The sequence below is a fragment of the Sciurus carolinensis genome, chromosome 2, assembly GCF_902686445.1.
Source record: "Sciurus carolinensis chromosome 2, mSciCar1.2, whole genome shotgun sequence".
Lineage (NCBI taxonomy): Eukaryota > Metazoa > Chordata > Mammalia > Rodentia > Sciuridae > Sciurus > Sciurus carolinensis.
The window spans coordinates 104,436,248-104,456,541 of record NC_062214.1 but is presented as its reverse complement, the minus strand read 5'-3'; the positions used below and the strand labels follow the sequence as shown (position 1 = coordinate 104,456,541).

Here is a 20,294-nt window from a genome sequence, read left to right as displayed (position 1 = left end):
TGTTAGTTTTCAAAAAATTAAAAATAATCCATATTTACATGAAAATCTTATGCTTCTTTCTATTTCAGAGATCACCTATTTATTTCAATACTGCTTTCATTGCTAAGATATTGGTTTATTTACTGAGGATTTATATGGAGCAAATTATGTTATATGCATCATGAATGTCAAAATAAGCCCCACAATTATGTAAAACTATAATACACTAATAAAAACACTCTTAAAAGGTGAATCTAAAGAATAGCTCCCCAAATGTTTAGGAAGCAGCAGTCACCACTTGCCTGCTCCAGCCTTAAAAAAGAATACCTTCTCTGGATAAGGACTCTGAAGCAACTATTTGGGTCAGAAAATTTAGGCTCTGTCAATAACTGGCTTTGTAACCTTGGGCAAGTAGTTTGCCTTCTCCAAAACTTGGTTAACTCATCAATGAAATGATAAAATGCAATGTCTTGCTAATCAAAATCCAAGAAGATTTCTGTTTTCGAAACATAAAAAGTTGATTTGCAAGATCTAGATAAGAAAATGAAAAAAATTACAAAATTTTTTTGCAAAATTTTTTTAATATCTTAATTACCAATTTCAAAGCATACCATAAAGTTACAGTTATGATAGTGTCAGAGCCCGAATAGAGAAATATATAAGAAAATTAGGTCAACTTTGAACAACTACACTCACTCAACATATGCCAACCACCAAACTACATGCCAGTCACTGGCCTAGATGGTGGGGCAACAAAGATGAGGGCAGCCCAATGATGTCTTCAAGGTGTTCTTGGTCTATTAAAATAGATATGATTACTCGACTTGAGGAAGGAAGCAGGGGAGACTTAGGGGGGAAAAAAAAACCTGTTAGCAGGGGTTTATTAATCAAATAGTGTGTTGTAGAAAAGACATTCCAGAGGCAAATGATACATATAAGTATAGAAAGACAACAGACTGTGAAGTCTGAAGAGATTAGGAGCAGAGTCAAGGATCAGAGAGTCATCCTGATGACTCTATTTTGTCCCACCAATTGGGGTTACTGAAAGCCTTTAAGTAAGGGAATAACAAAATCAGAAAGATTACTCTAGAAAGATTACTCAGATGGCCATAAGAGAATCTGTGGAAGGGATAAAAGACTGGAGACCAGTTAAGAGACTTTTGCAATAAGAAGGGACAGAGAAGAGGGAGTGTCACCAGAACTTAATGGCTGACTGGACAAAGGGGAAGAGAGGAGCTGGAGACATCTGTAGGTGGCCAGGAGAATGGCAGCACGACTCCTCCAAGGTCAGATGAGAAGAAGGCTTATGGTGGAGGAAGGTAAAATGCTCTTCTAAATCTAGTCCTACCCTACCAAAAGTTTTGTTTAGTGACCAAACTCTTCACAGTAACTTTTTTTTTTTTTTTTTACCATGAATAAAGTTAAAATATGTACCTTTTCTTCTTTGACTTTTAATGCTTGTATTTGGGCCTCTTGAGCTTTTATTTGTGCTTCGAGCTGTATCTCTCTTTCTTTTCCATTCTGAAAGAGTTTCTGTGATTCTCGAAGGCTGAGGGTCAAACCATCCTTCTCATCTAGGGCATTAAAAATGTCTATATAAATGCTATTGTAGAGGGACTCTTATAGTCATTATACTTATCAGATCTATATAAATACTTTTGTACAAATTCAATTCAGACATGAACTTGAGTTGACTTGAAGAAAATAAGAAAAATGACTTAAAATTTTTCAAAAAAAAAAAAAAAAAGTTGAGTGACACCGAAAATATTTTAGAGACCCAGAAATGCTGCCTTTAAATTTTTTTATTATATCTTCTTTGGGCCAAAAGAATTTCCTAATAATTTCAGCATTTTTTTTTTAAACTGAGAAACCTGTTAATCAAAAAAGGTACTGAGGACTACCTGTCCCCTACACATATTCGCAATAACTCTTACATTCACTTAATCTTAAAATTCTTCCCCTTACTTTGCTATATCAGCTCACAAGTTCTTCTCAAAAAGTAAATGTTATGAGCAATAGAGAAATAGAGCCTTTCACCATCAATTAAATTTGAAATGAGTTGGAGTTCAGTCACAAAATTATTCTCCCAATGAAAGTTCAACTTTGACCAAAACTACAGACCATCATGAAGAGTAAGCAATTATCATCTGAATCTGAATTTCCTCTATGTGATTACATCAGAAATGGCACCATTTTCTCTTTGGCACACTGAATCCCAAACTCCTATTTGGCTTAAAATGTCTATGCTAATCTGTAGACTCAGAATATGTTGCATTGCAAACTAAACAGTCACTCTGGGAATTGAAATACTTATCCAAAGTAACAACATAAGAACTCAACAGCTTTTAGGGCAGAATGCCTTCAGCAAAGTTAAATAATGTACAGTGATTCTAACAAGCTAAGAGAGCAGTGGAGGGGGAACAAAATAAAGGAAAAGAAGAAATGGGAAAAAAAGTGAGGACTCCAAAATAATATATTCTGAAGAGAAGTAATCCAAGGCAAGGGCTCAGAAGTCCTGGGATTTTGTCTTGCTCTATCTCACTGTAAGTCCTCTGACCAAGTAACCAAGTAAATTGAGGTGATTAGAAATAATAATAATAGAAAGAAGAAGAAAGAAGAAAGAAGAAAGAAAGAAAGAAAGAAAGAAAGAAAGAAAGAAAGAAAGAAAGAAGAAGAAGAAGAAGAAAAAAGAAGAAGAAGAAGAAGAAGAAATAATCTGAGATTGTTGGAAACAAGATGTTTAGCTCTAGTGTAATTCACAAACAATGGCACCCAGCATTTGTTATCTTACCTTTGATCATCAGAAGCTGGTGATTCAGATACCGAATTTGACATTCACATTCATTTAATTTTTCAACAAAGTTGTCCAGTTGTCTCTCTTTTGCTTTATTAAGAACCTGAAGCTGAATAATCTGTATATTTTCTGCAGAATCTGCTTTGGAATTAAAGACAATTTGTTAGATAAAAACATACCAAAATATAAATGTGTGGTCATTTAGGGCAGCATTTTTCAAGCTGTGGAGATAATTTCTGAGAATATTGTGAAAACAGTTTACTAGACTGTGACTGGTGTTTTAAAAAATCAAGATAGAACAAATCAAATATATCAGAGTACATCAAGTAGTAAGAAAAGTTTGTGAAACTTTTTTCATTTACAAATACTTACATTGACTTATATTGAAACCACATCACAATGTAAAAAATGTACTTCTTACTGTGTGTGTCATTGCCACAAAAATGTGGTTTAGGGTATAATCTTGAATCACTACCAGTATGGTCAATTAAAAATCACTGTATATAACAACTACAAAAAAATAGAGTAATATGCTCTCGTAAAATTAAAAACAAAGTACATAATTTTCTATAAAAACATTTTTTTTTAAAAAAATTGGTAGATATCCTTCTCAAAATAGTTTCTCTTTAGCAGGAATGGGAAATACATTGTATTTATATTTATGTTGGTACAAAACTGCTCTATTATTAACTAATGAATAGGTTAATAAAGAACTTCAAAGTCTATCAGAATCAAAGTCATTTTAAAAGAGCACTTAAAAAGATTAGAGAAAAAAATGAAAATAATTGGTAGAAAAGATTAATGCTTCAATTATGTTATAATAAATGTTTTATATTTTCTACTAGGCTAATGTTTCTATAAGCGTACAATCAGTAATAAATGCACTTAGGAAGTTTTAATTACTTACTAACAAGATAATTCAGTCCTCTATTTAAAAAGAGCTGTTAAACAAAGACTGAAAACTGTGTTCCAGGTAAAACTCCTCAGGCCTTATAGCAAGTCTGGCTCAAAAATAAAGTCTGCAAGCTCCACCTTCCTTAAACTCATTTTTTAAAATTAGTGTTGCTAAGAAGCTGTAATAACCAAAGTTGACTCTTCCATTAAGTTATTTAATTAACTTCCAAATGTCAAGTTTTGGCAAATATGTAACCAACTTAAAAAATAAGTCAACTTGATAAAATGTACATAGTTAATAAAGGTGTTGAGAGATTATATATGTAGAAAGACCAGAAGACACACAGAGACACCAGGCCACTCCTGTGATGCCTGTTACTCAACCTAAGGCCAATTATGCCAAGTACTCTTCCTCATCCCACAAAAACATATGAACAAAGAAAGGGCACCCATATTTGTTGATGACCCCCCTTCTGGGGAAAGTGAGTTCTGGGCTTCTCCTTACAGGTGTCATCCCAAGGTATATTCCAGTATATATTAGAAGCAATGCTATGAAACCATTACATGAATCCAGTTTTCTCTGGTCTAGCCCAGGTAACCCAGAGTATCCAGAACAACCTTTCCACCACCAATTAAAGGAAAAACAAAAAAAACTTGTAGTCACACTCTAGATTCACACTGGCTCTTCAACACACACAATAATTACAAGTTATTAAGTATGCCAGAGAGCATGATAATAAAAGCTAGATGTACAATTCAGGATAGTCGCTGTTCAAGTTTTGATAATTTTGGTACCAGCATTTCATCTCAAAATTCTCTCATAGCTATAAGCTCTTATTATATTGATGTACACACTGTACAAAAAACACTGGAGGTAAGTACCACATGACTAAATCTGAGATCTACATCAAATTCTGAATATAAAGTAATTTATATCAGAGTTGCCTAATCATTATACTAAAATTGTAAGAATCAAAAGAAAAGTTATGGTAATGTGGTTGATTTGTCAAATTACATTTCTACATAATGAAACATCTTAGGTCAATGAGAAAATTGTCATTTTTCCAAAGTAGTTTCCAATAAGAAATATATGAAGCTCATAAAAAGTTCTTAACAATCTAGAATGACTAAAATAGTTAAAATTGTTTTCTTTTGCCAAGCACAGTGGTGCACACCTGTAATTCCACAGGCTCAGAAGGTTGAGGCAGGAGGATCATAAGTTTGAAGCCAGTCTTAGCAACTTGGCAAAGCCCTAAACGACTTAGGGAGATTCTGTCTCAAAATAAAAAATTAAAAAATGAATAAATAAATTAAAAAAAAAAAGGCTAGGGATGTGGCTCAGAGGTTAAGCATCCCTGGGTCCAATCCCTGATATCAAAAAAAAAAAAAAAATTCCTTTTAATTTTTTTTTTGTTTTAATTGTAGGTGGACACAATACCTTTATTTTATTTATTTATTTTTATGTGGTGCTGAGGATGGAACCCAGTGCCTCACACGTACCAGGCAAGTGCTCTACTGCTGACCATGACCCCAGCCCTTCTTTTAACTTTTTAATTATGGAAAATTTCAAATATATAAGAGTAGAAAGAATAGCACAATGAACCCACTCACACCCATCTCCCAAGGACAGTCAACAACTACCAATTCATGGACAGTTTTGCTTCATCTATACTCCCACCCAACATTACTCCTCAAAACATATTGTTCTGACGTAAATTCTAGAGTTTTTATCAGTTTATTCATAAATACGTCAGTATAGAGCTTTAAAAATAAAGACTTTTAAATATCAAGCACAGTTCTATTGTCATACTTAAAAAAATAATAATTCTTGAATGTACTCAAATATCTACTCAATGTTCAAATCTTCCCAATTATGTTATTTAGCAATAAATATAAATGTGATACCTACTTTCACTAGCTCCTAGAAATTGTTGTTGCAGGCCTTCAAAGGTGTCACTTCCTGCTATTTCCTGGACTGGTGAGCTATTATTCTGGACAGAAGATTGGTAAGGCTTATATTTCACTTTATATGGCTCCAAATTTTGACAACTAGGACCTTGTGATGAACCAAACTGCTATTATAAGATAACAAATGAAATGACAATTAGGATTTGGCCTTCTCTTCCAGAATTCTCTGAATTACACACCTTAATTTTTATGTTATAGGAGCTAATTGTGGTACCACTACAAATTTTTTACAGACGTCTCTGCTCAAAAAGAGTGCTTATTGTTATTTAACACTATTAATTCCTTCATTGTACTTTTGAGCACATAATGGAACCAATTTTGTAAGTAAAACTCAAGAATTCCAATGAGATTATATATAACTATTTTATTACAAGTGATTTAGATGATTCCAACATCTGGGAATATAAAAATGCACATACTCAATAACAAGAACATGTGATACAATCCCTTATATATAATAAATATTCAATAGCTTATAGAATGAATAACATTGTCCTGAGATAGAATTAAGAGAAAATAGCCATCTTAAATAGACCAAAAATCATCCTGTCATTGAGTAACACAGAATAGCAATTGGCAAAGTGAGGCATTTGTTGTCATTGGAAAATTCTAAGAAGTAAAGCAACTAACTGTATCCTGAGGTCTTACTTCGTTAATCTTGCTTATAGTAAAAATAAGGATTTTTTTTTTCCCCTTTTAACATTCATCCCACTACTATAACACACACAAAACAGGCATTAGCTTTGAAGTGTTTGAACTAAAATTTGTTATAAGAGTAGTGAGCAAGAAAATTGAGAACTCTAAATGCTGTAATCTACATAAAATTACTGCTTTAAACACTATTATCAAGACACCTAAACATAACTTCTCATTGAAGCACACTGAAGTGGTAGAGCCAGAAGCAACAGTGAAGGAAGACAGTTATTCTTTGGCAAACTTAACTTTTAATGTTTAAATAACTGTTTCCAAAAAGCTTCTATTTTAAACTTTTGACTTAAGATCATAATTGCACTTGATTGTAAACAGAAGATAGCAAGACTAATTCAGCCTGAACCTGAATAAGCATACTCTCAGAAATTCTTGGAGTCAAAACAAATCATCTTAGCATTACATTTACAAGCATTTCTTAAACACACACATACATCATGCAAATGTAGGTATACACACACAAATTCTTGAAAGTCAAATTCTTACAATACCTGAAAATAGTTCCTCTGAGGATCAGAAAATTTAACTACATTGGTTGGCTGGTTTTTAAATTCCTGCTTCTGACCACTGGTATAAGGCCTGAAGTTTTCGGGAAGGCAATACAGATCAGTCTGCTCATGTTTACTTGGAGGACTATAACCACTTTCGCCTTCATCTCCACCTTCTTTGGGATGGTACTCAGGATGTCGGTCTTCAGTTTTACTTTGATTCTCTTCCCAGCCATTGCCACTTTTTTCTCCAATATATAAGCCCTGAATTTCATTATAGTGCTATTAGATGACAAAAGTAAAATATAAACACTAAGATCTACTCCCACCCTCATCAAGGTCATGGTCACACCAGATACTTACATTTACACTTTGAGATTTGGGTAGAATTTGATGCTTGTTCCAGTTCATCTCCAATTGCTCAGAAGGATGTGGTCTTGAGAAAAATCAGTAGTTTAGACTTAAAGCCTAACATTTATTTGGATATAAACACAAGGAACCCAAAGATTCTTATATTTGATGTTTTCCCTTCAACCTTTACCCAATGGTTTAAGAATCAGTCTACAATTTTACAATCACTTACATTATTGTTAACAGCATGAACCAAAACACATAAAATGCAAAATGCAAGGAAAAGTGATTTCAGGTCCTTACTCTCCCTCTGTGCCATCCTCACTGCAGTCTGAGAAGTTAAGTTCAGGGGAGGAGAGTTCATCATCCAGCATATCATGAGGAAGGTCTGTGAGCAATTGCTGCAACTGAATCAGGAAAGTCTGCATCAGTATCACACTAACTAAACCCAAGATGCTAATCAAAGCTGCCTTGGAACAGCAAGTGACTGGACAAGTCAATGAAGTTTAATTCCTCCATTTAACTAATTTCTTAAATTCCACATGAATTATGTCCATCATTTCACTTGAGGAAAGAGAAAGGCATAATATCAGGATTTATATTGGAAGGCTTAACTTTTTTCTACAAAGGTCTCGGATTTAAAAACATATAAAATAGAACCAAAAAACTTTTTTTTATAGAAGTACAATAAGTCATAATGGTACAATCATTGTATTATGTTGTCACAGGGCAGACTTGCATCTGAGTCCTGTTTTGCCAGTTATTAGACCTTGGGGACTTGACATCCCACAGGGAACCTGGGTTGCCAGATGCACTTTGCCCAGGTGGTGAGAACAGCAGCAGCAGGTGGCCTAGAAGTCCATAAGCTCCCACAATGTGAGAGAAACCCCTTGGGGAGTGATTCATTAGCAGACATCTAACTCCAGTGTGATGAAAAGATTTATAATACTCTGTGCTCTAATAAGACATTTGAGTAAAAAGAGGGTCGAGAGATTCTGTTTTCTACAATAGCATTCTCAAAAGCAGAACACTGACGTAAAATAATCTGACTTTGCTCTCCCAATTTTATTCTAGAAAACTCCTGTTCTTAACATTCTGCCTACATAAACTAGATAGACAAAATAGATCCATTAAAGTTTCAAGATAAATTGTGATTTTAAAAAATCTGTTGAATTTCAAGATGGGTAATTGTCTTTCTTCATAGCCCAACACAGTGTCTTAAAATTTGTAACAATCAGAAGATTAAAATATTATGTTACTAAACAGTCCATAAGGGGATTGCTTATAATGACTTAAATTAAGCACCAATTAAGTCGACTCTCTCTCTCCAAAGTGCATAAATCAATCAAATAAAATTATGTAATGAGTGAATTTTAAAGACCTTAAATATTCTATAAAACCTTGGAGGAAAAAAATGACATGCTTTATGGATTAGGCAGGTTTTTGTTTGTTTGTTTGTTTTTTGTTTTCCACTTTCTCTGTCACTAGTATAAAAGAAATGGAATGTACCTGTAGTTCATATCTGAGTACTGGGTTTAGAATTTTTTACAAATTTTCTTAAAATATTTGTAAAAACTAAATATATTCTTAGAAACGTTCTGATAAGAATGTCCCAAATTGTTAACCAGGTTACAGTGAAATAAAATTTGGAAATGAGAGTGGAGTATGTGAAGTAGGCAGAGTAGATACTTCTTCCTTATTCCCACATATTTTTTTTTTTTTATATTCCTGGATTAAAAAAAAAGAGAAGGTTTTCTCAATGAATTTGATTTTTTAAAGATGAAAAAAAAGAAAGATATATTTCAATGAAAAGTTATCTTCACCTTTAAATCTGCTTAATACTAACAACCAAATCCTTGATATATTGCCTACCTGCTCATGTAGGATAACTGAAAAATCAAATTGCCATATTACTATTAGACACATCAGTGTTGACCAAAAATTATACTATACACTACAAACAAAACACATCCACATAAAAGAATACTACTTACTTCAAGTGAAAGATAGCAAAACCATGCTACCAAAATAATGCACTAGCTATGAGTCTAGTAGTCCAAACTGTTCTGTCTGTAACTAAGCATCACTGCTTTATGGAAAAACACTACCCCACATGTTACATAGGGGGAAATAACAACAAAATCAATCTTTCATACTTATATCAAGTAAGGATTCCTGAACAGAAAGAATATTTTCTTCTAAATCTTCACTGAGGTTCAAGTACATACCTTTTAATTCAGGGGAACCTTGACAAGGACATATGAACAGTACATTTCCCCCTGCCTCACAAAGACAGAAATAGCTACATAAAAATTAAGCAGTTATTTATAGCTTTCTTTGTGATATCAGGAAATTAACAAAATTGGCATCCATGCAAGAAAATTAAGTTCAGTGTGAGTAATCAGCTAATAAAAATGCTTCTGGATCCACAGATTAACTTATTAACTAGAAAACTCATTCCTCTAGTATCTAGAGTCCTATATTTTGCATACATGTTAACATTTTTAAACAGTTTAGTTCAGCTTCAAAAAATTTCTCCATCAAGTTCTTTGGTGTGGCTGGATCCTCCTCCTTGGCTCCTTTTACCTTCAGGACTCAAAAAAGCTAAATAAGACCTCCTAATAAGGTAATTCAGCAACAAAATCCCACCTCAAACATCTCCATTGCTCAGGATCAAAGTGTGCCCTCCTCCTACCCACTGTCAAACAGATTTTGCTTTTGGTCTTAAACCTTGTGCCACAAAACACAAAATTGTCATATTGACCTATCCATAATTTTAGAAACTAAATTTTCCTCATTAAAGATCTACCACCTTCCAAATATAGACTGAAGGACAAAATTTATCCTTATAAATGACAAGATTTAATCCCTCATTAATTTCAGATTCAACAGACTGCTTTTTGACTGCAAGTAGCAATCTTCTCAGTGGGATATTATTGTCTATCAAATGAGTTTAGTAATTAAGAGATACCTCCCCTAGAAAAAAGAATGTGTCATTGGTAAAGCTTCTACTAAAATATATTCTGAATCATTCTATAAACTCCTCTCCCTTTATTACGTCATGTTTATTTCCTAAAAAGAAAAAGAGGGCATTTAACTCAAAGAATTTCATCAACAACTTCTGTTCAGGAGTAAAGTAAAATAGACAATATGTCAGCCCTTTGTTAAGATTTTCCATTTAACTAAAACAGACTGTCTTCAGAGCCTGTAATCCCTGATATATGAGAACGGATAAGTTCTCAGATGACAAACCATACAATACATATTCTCCCAAGAGAAAAACAACAAATGGACTAAGGAACAGTCATCTGCTCTTTGGAGCAGGCTACCTGATAGTACACTTCTGAAAAGATTCTGATACTTCAAATATGAATTATAAAATAAAGCTCTCATGGATATACACTAAGCAGAATCTATTTTTATCAAAGAACCAAGTTTAAAACATTCTTTGAAGAAGCCCAATATGGGAATGATAAACGGTCAAAATAACTTGGCAGCTACAGTTTTAGTTTATGAATTATGCTATGTTCAGAATGCAAGGGGGGGAAAGGCATTTCATCAGTTAAACTAAATTTCGTAGTGTAAGTAGGGGAGACCTTGTCTAGGTTGATGTATATCTGAAAGAGAAATATGGCAATATTTATTAGACAAGTGTGAGCTACACTACAGATGGTGCATAATAGTACTGTGGGCCACAAACAATAACTGGAGTTCCTCCAGTTAAAGGCAAGCAAACCAAGGTCCAGCAAACACAAGGAGAAAGTCAGGGAAACCTAAAGTGCAGACCTGCAACCAGAGTCTGAATCTCCCCCATTTCCACTATCCTCGTCTTTTATATAACATGAAGCTGGTTACAGGAAAACAACACTTATTTCTACCTGTTTGTATATAGTTAAGCTTCAAATCTGCCAGTGATCATTCAATGTTCCTTAAAAGATACCCGTATAGTATTGGGAAAGACTCACAAGACACAATCCAGATAAGGTATAAGAAATGGATAAAGAAAAATATAATATTAAGACACAACCATTCATTTCTTGAATTGTAAGAGAATGACAAGAAAATCTCACTAAATTAGTCAAATAAAATTGTAAATAAACACTAGCTTTATAACTCCCTCTAGTGGAAATCAAATATCAAAATGTTTCTATAACTACATAAAGCGAGGCAGTTAAAATGGGGATAAAGGTACTGAATGGAAAACCTACCTCTAAAATACACAATTCCAAGCTCAAAGGAGAGGAGAAGTCTATAAAAATCAAGAGGACCCAAAGCAGCATTGCCAGGTGCTACTTAAATCACCTCCCTACCAAGATCACTTTTGAATATATTATCATTAGATGAACCATCATCAGCAATTATCTTGACAGCACAGATTACCAAGTTATTCTTCCCCAAACCACCAGCTCCAGAATATATATGTAGATACTATCTACATATATATTACTATCTGGAACCAATTATCACAGAGCTACTTCTGGTAACACTGCAGAAAATACATGTATACTTCATCAGACTCTGACAGTTCCAAACGACAATCTACCTTAAGCTGTGGCTTTATCAATAGATGCTTACAAAAACCAAAATAACCACTGGCATATCTCAGTAATAAGTGTGAAATCACACAAAGCATAGTAAATTTAGATGAAAAGCATTTTTCAAAATCACATTGTTACATTATAGATGAGTTAATAAAAGAGTTTTTGAATTCTTCTTTTCTGGCCCAGCTTTATAAGTAAACATTTGCCTGAAATACTCTGGATGAGGTCTACTGAGTAGCCAGGACAACTACATCAGCAGCTCTAAATGGTACACCAAGAAGTTAACATGCTCCAATAAGTTGTGAGGAATATGAGTAATGTGCAACAATTACTTCATATGAATACTCACTCACCTGTACCCTCATCTGTTCTATCGACTGCATAAGAGATGGAGTTTTAGTGGAAACACTGTGAAGCTGTGGGTATGCACCTCTGCTATGCCTTGACCCACAGAGACAAAACTTTTACCTATTTACCATTAAGAGGTATAGCAATTTAAAAATTATTATAGTACCTTACTTTTCCATAAAATTATTGAAGGCTTTTTTGAAATATGGGTCTATATTCATGGTAGTCTGTGGTTTGAGATGCCATATGGTGTAAGTGTCCTCTGACTATTGAATTGCTTATTTAGAAGTCCTTTCCTTTTCTGAAGATTAAATACACTTTCACCATCTGATCTTCAATGCGAGCATGGAGGGAACAGAAATGGCAAAGGCAAGATCATAATTGTACAGTTGATTAGGATGATATGGAGGTTGGAATTTGAGAATGGCTTATTCACTAAGTAATCAGTGATATACCAGCATTCACTCAAATTACTTTATTCACTTATTTACTTGTTTACTGTCTTGTTATGTTCCAAGCACAGAAACTTGGCCTCTCCTTCCACAGCCAGCCATTGTCTCCTAAACCAAAAATTCTTATCTTATGGCACCACTAAGTTGTATTTTATTCTTCTCTCAAAGAAAGAAGTATTCCACTCATCACCTTCTAAAGGTCCAAGTAGCCTTCAGGTTTTAGGGTTTTGTTGTATTTTGTGTTTTTAAGAATTATAAATCCCTTCAAAATGACACAAGATGATATAATTTTTATCAGTAAATACAAGTTGTTAAGGATTGGGTCTAGGGTCTTTTTTGTGAGTAACTCACCTCTTTTTCCCTTTCATAGTCTTCTTTATCATATTCTTCCTCTTCATTTTGTGTCTGTAGTGCCACACTGCCAAAGTCTAATGACATGGTCCTCCTATGGGAAGGGGAAGATGTTTGATTCCTAAATAGTCAATAAAATGTCCCCAGAACAAACTACATAAGAGATGTCATAGATAAGGTCAAAAGACAACAGGTTGGGAGAAAATATGTGTAACTCACGTATGATAATATGTATTACAAATATAAAACAGAGTTCTTACAAATTAATTCAGATTCATAGAAAATACCTGCATGAAGCAATTAAAAAACTTAAAATTCAAATAGACAATAAAAGTACAAATAGATTTTTCTAAAGGCCTGGAAAGTATAACCTAACACAGTGTAATTTTTGTTTATGCAAAAAATGATAATGAAATAGAAGAGTGTCAAACACAAAAATCTTAAGAACAACCTGAGAGTTTCCAAATTGATGTATGACACAGGTAGTATCCTCTATAATTTGCTTCATTCTTTGAATAACACAAATCCAAATTTCATACTTTACAAAAAGTAAGTTCCTAAATCCTGAGTTAATATTGCTACCCAGAAACCACTTACAATCCGGTTGACATTATAGAGCACACGACAGAAATCTAAGTGTTAAATGTTCTGCTTGTAAGCTTGATAAAACCAGGTTCCAGCAAAACACTAAGGAAAGACAGACTAGAAACCAGAGGCTAGGTCACAGTGAGGTTCCAAATCTAAAAGCAACAGCAAAAGCTCCCTGAGGAATAGCCACTACTGCATGGCAGAAATAACAACTGGAGATGCATTTTTGAATGCTTACCCTTAGAAAGACTGCTGATTGTTAAATTACACTTGGGGATCCTGACACTACACCTAGAATTCTCAGGATTTCAAAACTCTGAACAATTCTGATCCAAAAAAGTAAACAGGTAACATTCATTACCTGGTCTAATACCGTCCTCCACTCATTGACTCTTCATGCCAATGAAATGCACTTTGATGTGAGTCTGAGTCACAACTCAGTCACTACACCCTTCAGGCTCTAAAATGTCATTGAACTGGAATTCAAATAAAAAGCACAGAGACCCAACAATCCAAATGCATTTTCTTTAAAGAATTTAACTTCCTTAGCTTGGTGAGGCAGTAGAAGCCTGTAATCCCAGCTATCCAGGATGCTAAGGGAGGACGATTCTCAAGTTCAAAAAACCTGGGCAATTTAGCAAGACTGTGTCAAAATAAAAGAAAGAACACTGGGAGTATATAGCTCAGTGACAGAGCACTAGCCTAGCATGTGCGAAGGCCTGGGTTTGATTCTCCCAGTACCACAAAATAAATAAATAAATGAAAAAACTTTAAATAAGAAAAAAAAAATTAACTCCCTTGTGTTAGAAGTTGAGAACTATATCACAAACTTTTATGTAATCCAATAGTTCTATAGCAAAAGAGATCCCATTTCATCAGACCTAAGATACCCTTGAGGATGATAGTACTATTTGTACCACTAAGATAAAGCAGCCAATTATAATTTTAGATGTTAAAATGTGAAAAGAAAATGTGCACTTCAAAATAAATATGGCATTAACACAAATATGAATATCCAAGCTTAAAATTTCCACACATGTATTTTTTTGTTGTTATTTAATTCAAGGACTGATGTTTTTTGGCCAGTCGCTAATTTTCAGCCCACCTTCTCATTCTGTCTTCTCTTGGTTGCCTGCATCCAAAATCCTCCCTTTCAACCTTCATCAACTCAAGCTTTTCATGTCAAGTTTAACCCTCCCAGCATCTGTTTTTTAGGGCAGTCATACTTACTCCTCTTTTTACTCCTGTGCCAGGACTAGAGAAAGAAGGGACATAAGTACTCTTTCACTAAAAGGAAAACTATATGCCTGGGGAATCTAAATCCTTGTCTTCACCCAACACCTATAAGAATTCTCTTACGTACTAGCCTAAGATTAAGATCTGGATATGGTAACAAGCCTACAATGTAGTTGACAGGGTGAGAGGAAAACCACATCATCTCCTGTCTCCACAACTTTGTTCACTCCTGCAAGAAGATATCAAGAGTACAGAATCTACAGATAATTAAAACCCCAGCCCAGGTAAACTCCATCACCGTGAAGAGATCAGATTAAGCTGGCCCTTAAAGATAACCCTGAAGCTTCCAGGAAGAAATAATCCTTGCTGTTTCTAAATTCTGCTTACTGTATTCCCCACCTCTTCTTTCATTTAACTCTAAGTACAACCCAGAATATAAAATTTGGATTAATTTTTCCTGTATTAGGCAAAAGAAGAGAGGGAGTTTCCCCCAAAACCTTTATTAATCAGTCATTAACTGAAGTTGAATACTGAAAAAGAACTTTAAGAGTTACAAGAGCCTATTGTTAAATACAGGAGCAATATTAAATATTGAGGTACTTTTTCTCAGGAAATGGATTGATACTACAAGGTGTTTCTGCTTTTAAGTGAAGAGAATAAAACACCAAACTGCATTTTTTTAAATGACATTTTAAATCTAAACCATGTCATTAGTAGATGAAAAGACCCAAATCTCCATCATTGAGGAACAAAAGGTGCAAAAAAAGATTTCCTTCTAAAAAGGATAAACTACCAGAGACCTTAAGAGACAAGAGAAATCTGATCAACTTAATGAGGTTCTAAAAAAGACTAAGAAAGTAATTAGTATTTTAACTGAAATACCTGAAATTTAAATTAAAAGCTAATGTTTTTCTTTGACATTTTAATCACCACTAATTACCACTTTCAGAGACTGTACTATAATATTCAGAATAAGATCACATTAAACACACACACACACAGTCTTAACCTGATAATAAATCCAGAAGCCATAAGAAAAAAATTTAACCACAGAAAATGAGTATAAGGCAAAGACATCATTAATAAATTATATATCAGAAAAATGCATCACTAACAAAGTCAAAGAAAATCATGAGAAAAATATTTGCAAACACATGACAAGGCCTTAATAGGTAATTTTTGCAAGAAAGTGAGAAAAAGACAACTCAGTTTTAACATGGGCAAATGACATATTAATGCTCAGTTAAATTGAAAAAATGCTGAACTCACGAAGAATTCAAGGAAATGTCATTTAAACAACAAAATGCCATTTTCAATCATTATATTGAAAAAAACCCAAAACTCTGTAACACCTAATATTGGCTACTATGTATGGCTCATGAATAGTTGGTAAAAATATAAACTGCTAAAGCCATTTTGAAATTATCAATATTAATATATTTTAAAGGAACACTTACAAAAGTATTGCCCTAGTTAAAAAAATTACTTTTGAATTAATTTGGCAATACTATATCACAAGTAAAAATAATAAAATATATCTACATTGACAGAGGACCACTTAAAAAAAATCAACATGAAGAATAAGTGTACCTAATACTTTTTTAAAAATATAGTAATCTAGTTAAGAGTCTCATCCTAAATAGAAAACTTTTTTCTGAATCCATTAACAAGAAATATAAAATGTATGTGTGTTCCTTTCTTAGGTCAGACAGTTCTCTGACAGTTATCTAACCTAGCACTCATTTTGTTGTTTCTGGTTATATTTTCTTTGCCCTCCTTGCAACAAACTAGTATGTGTTTAGTTGGATAAAAGGTTACAAAGCACAAGTACATTTTTAACCTCATTTAACAAACTATGCAATCTGATGGCAGAATTAAAATGTACTTGCCCCGGTGTACATGGTAGGCACACAAATATTTGCTAAATTAATACGATACATGCATGTTACCCTAAGGGAATTATTTCAATAAATTTTTATTGAACATTACTGTATACCAAAATATATCCTAGATGCACCTATGGATCAAAGGAGTCCATAATCTCTTAGGGAGACAATGTTACAAACTAACAGTTATAATGATATATTGTAATAAATTCTGTTTAAGGGGGAAAATACAAAGTGCAAATTAACTTGTCTAACAAGAAAGAAAGGCTTTAAGAGGTTTTACAGAAAAAACAGGCTTTAGATCAGAAATAGATCTTAAAGGCCACAATATGGTGTAAGTGGCTAGAGAATGAGGGCACCTCCAGGTCTGGTGGCACACACCTGTAATCCCAGCAGCAGGGGAGGCTGAGGCAGGAGGATCAAAAGCCAGCCTCAGCAAAAGCAAGGTGCTAAGCAACTCGGTGAGACCTCAGTGGTTGAGTGCCATTGAGTTCAATCCCCAGTACCCCCTCCCAACCCCGCAAAAAAAAAAAAAAAAAAAAAGAATGAGTGCACCGATTCAGACAACCTGGGACCAATTTTGGCCCCTCTCTTTATCAGCTGTGTATCTTAAACTGTCACCGTTCCTTCATTAATGAAATGGGGTAAAAACAAAATTCTAAGAAAAGGTGAACATAAAACCTTCATTACTTCAAATAACGCAAACTCCTCTGAGATGAACATGCCACCCTCTTCCAGATGCCTTCACAAATCTTGTACCCCCACTCCCCATGAAATTAGTCACTTCTTTGCACTTTCAGACTGCATTTCTCATACTTTTCTTATGGTTTCAACTTCAGCGTCTTATTTAGTTGAATGCAATCACCTATATGAGGAGTGCATGTAAACTGCCATGTATCATGAATGTACATGGTGAAAATCAGCTTAAATCAGACTACAGTTCATGAGTACAAGATAGAAAGGGTTAGGTGCCCCCAAAATGGTTTATAAGAACTGTCCTGGAAGTTAGAAAATTCTACTTCCTTGCTTACCTAACTTCACTTCTAGAATGGAAATAGCCAGAGCACACTAGTCTGTTCTAGACCTGCAACACCTGGCTGAAAAGGCCCCTTCATTCAACAATTTACCAAGTACTGTTCAAGTTTACAAAGAAGATGGTGGGAGGAAATAAAATGAACAAGTGATGACAACATCTGTTTTCAACACTGTGTTCAGTGCTAATGACAGCAGCTTGGATACATCAATTCGAAATGAACAGAGGAAGAAGAGAGTAATCCTAATACACAAAAGGTACCCACAGGCTGAATGAATACATAAGTGCATGGCCTTGCATAAATGAACGACCTTACCAAAGAACTCGGTTGGGCGTCAGTCACGGCACATCAAACAGGTACCACGAGATCAAAAGCTGCACGGACGGATCCCAGGAAGCCTAGGTTGCTGGCTTTGGGTGCCAGCGTCACTAGTACTCGGTCAACACACGTGCACAGAGCACCCACTGTGAGCCAGGCGTGGCGCCGGGGTGACCGCCGGGGGGGTCCTCCGGGAAGGGTCTCCAGGCCCCCAGCAGCCTAGAAAAAAGACGAGGAGAGCTTCCCAGACGTCACATCTACGTAGGATCTTGGGAGAATGAAGAGGTCTCAATGACACTTCAAAGTCAAAAGCTGAACCCCTGTAATGCGCGGGCAGTCCACCACTGCACGATTTGGGGAGGGGGCAGGTCAGCCCGGCAGGAAGCCTTAACCAAGTCCCGAGGACCCCGCACTCCTCCAAACCAAACCCCAAGCTCGGTCGCGAGGCAGAATTCACCCAAGGCCACAGACGCTGTCACCGCGGGGAAACTCTAGCCCCTGCCGAAGACCAACTTCTAGCAAACCCCTTACCTTGATTCTAATCCGCTGGCTCCTTCCTAGTCACAAACAAACCCACGGAGCCCTGAGGCCCTTGAAGAGCAGCCGCCTCCTTCAATCACCCGCTAGAAGTTCGCCTGGTGGGCGGGGCCCGGCGACTCCGGGCAGGGCGAGGAGGCGGAGGTCTCCGCCTTCCTCAAGCTTGGTTGAGAGGTCCGCCTGCAGTTGCAAGAGCATGGCTGTTTGAAGCGGGCGCCAGAGGTGGCGGGAAGTTTCCCAGGTGCTCCAATTGGTTAATTCATGAGCCAATTACGAAAGGGTTGACTCTGGATGGGTGGGCTTATCGGTTGCTTAGAGACGCCAGAGTGCCCCGCCTGAGACCTTAGGATGGACTGGCTTGCACCTTTGTTGTGGAAGGACTCTGGGCGGGGGCGCTTCTGTCTCCGGTTCTTTCCACTCCTAGACCCCAGTTCCCCGGCTTCAGCACATAGAGTCCCTGTTTCCCCCACCAAAATCTTCTTGCCTTAGAAGTTTTTGCATTTCACCCTTTTGTTCTCTAAGGTGCCATCCCCAGCCTTTGTTGTAATACTTTGTCTTCTAACTTACTAATTCCTGCCTTGTTTAAATTTGTTTCATTAATTACTGGTAAGATGGCACATTTTCCCACGTGTGTTCACTATGTATTTGAATTCCCTTGGGTGTGAATGTTCGCATCATTTAAGTATATATTAACCTATTCTTTAAGACAGCACCTTCAAGTCTTCAGTAAAGTTTGATACTGTATATACCGTCTCTGATTAAAAGTTCCAGTGAATACAAAGGAGTTGGTGACAGCAGGTTCACATCTTCTTAACCCTCTGCCATATGTATGGAGTCAAATGGTTGTGCAAGTCTCTTTGTAATCTGGTTGGTTTTCGTTTGCCACCTCACCACCCCTGTGGTGCCTATACTGACCCCTGTAATCTCGCCAACTATCATACAATCTGACACAAAATGGTACTTTCTCCTTAGTAATAGAATGAATGAAGTCACAGGCTGAGCTACCAATAGTTCCCAGAATGCTTTTGTTTTGCTCAAACTGTTTCTAACACTTGCATTGCCCTACCTTGCTTCTCCATATATTCAGTCTCCAGGAGAGCGAATACCTCCTCTGAAGTCTTTCATTACACACACCTCTTTCGCTTGGCAGAAATTATCTTTCCCACCTCTGTACACAGTGTGTGTATCCCATTATGAGATACAATGGCTCTATTACAATCAGTTATTGTGTGTGTGTGTGTGTGTGTGTGTGTTTCACTCAGAACAATGTGAATATCTTGAGGTACTTATTTACTTTGCTTCCTGGGCATCTATTAGCATGTTCACTACCCCTGGTAGGCACTCAAGACAGTTGTGTTAAATTGTGTTAAGTGCATAAATTAATGAATGAACAAATAAAGACTTTATAGACCACAAAAAGCAAATAAAAGGTATTCAGGTAAATGACATTTGTTGAACCTGAGCCATGATATCTGTTAATGAGAACTAGACTGAGGCACTTTCCATGTTCCACTGAAGTCCATTAGTAAACTGTATCTAGTGTCCTGTGCTCGGGATTAGACAGAATGCTTCAGCAAGAATGCTAAGTGATCCCTGCCCACAAACAACTGCTTCTTACAAAGACAAAAGCATAAAATATGCAAGGGGGAAAGCACATGTGGTGGCGGTGTTTATAATTCCTTATATAGTCAGTTTGATAAGCCCTTTCACAGGATTATCTCATTTGGGTGCTCATGATTTAAATATTACCCCCTTTTACAGCTAAAGAAACTTACCTTGAAAGAATTAAGGGTCTTATTAAAGGCCACACAGCTAATATGA

General features: G+C 35.7%; 1 protein-coding gene across 7 annotated transcripts in view; it reads right to left on the bottom strand.

The window, feature by feature from the left end:
• The window catches only part of Cep152 (centrosomal protein 152), a 93,833-nt gene extending 75,324 nt beyond the window's left edge, over positions 1 to 18,509 (bottom strand). For 2 of the 7 annotated variants that reach the window (XM_047540024.1, XM_047540026.1), the window contains exons 1-9: positions 18,468 to 18,509; positions 17,934 to 18,155; positions 12,875 to 12,968; positions 7,486 to 7,589; positions 7,195 to 7,267; positions 6,835 to 7,113; positions 5,577 to 5,739; positions 2,771 to 2,911; positions 1,414 to 1,553 (exon numbers count right to left, since the gene is read on the bottom strand). In XM_047540024.1, coding sequence (XP_047395980.1) covers positions 1,414 to 1,553; positions 2,771 to 2,911; positions 5,577 to 5,739; positions 6,835 to 7,113; positions 7,195 to 7,267; positions 7,486 to 7,589; positions 12,875 to 12,961 — 987 coding nt within the window. In that variant the 5' untranslated portion in view covers positions 12,962 to 12,968; positions 17,934 to 18,155; positions 18,468 to 18,509. Of the gene's footprint in view, positions 1 to 1,413; positions 1,554 to 2,770; positions 2,915 to 5,576; positions 5,743 to 6,834; positions 7,114 to 7,194; positions 7,360 to 7,414; positions 7,590 to 12,874; positions 12,969 to 17,933; positions 18,156 to 18,467 lie in introns of those variants that run through there. The other 5 variants (XM_047540019.1, XM_047540020.1, XM_047540021.1 and 2 more) reach the window with 5 other exon arrangements.
• Between the last annotated feature and the right edge of the window lie 1,785 nt (positions 18,510 to 20,294).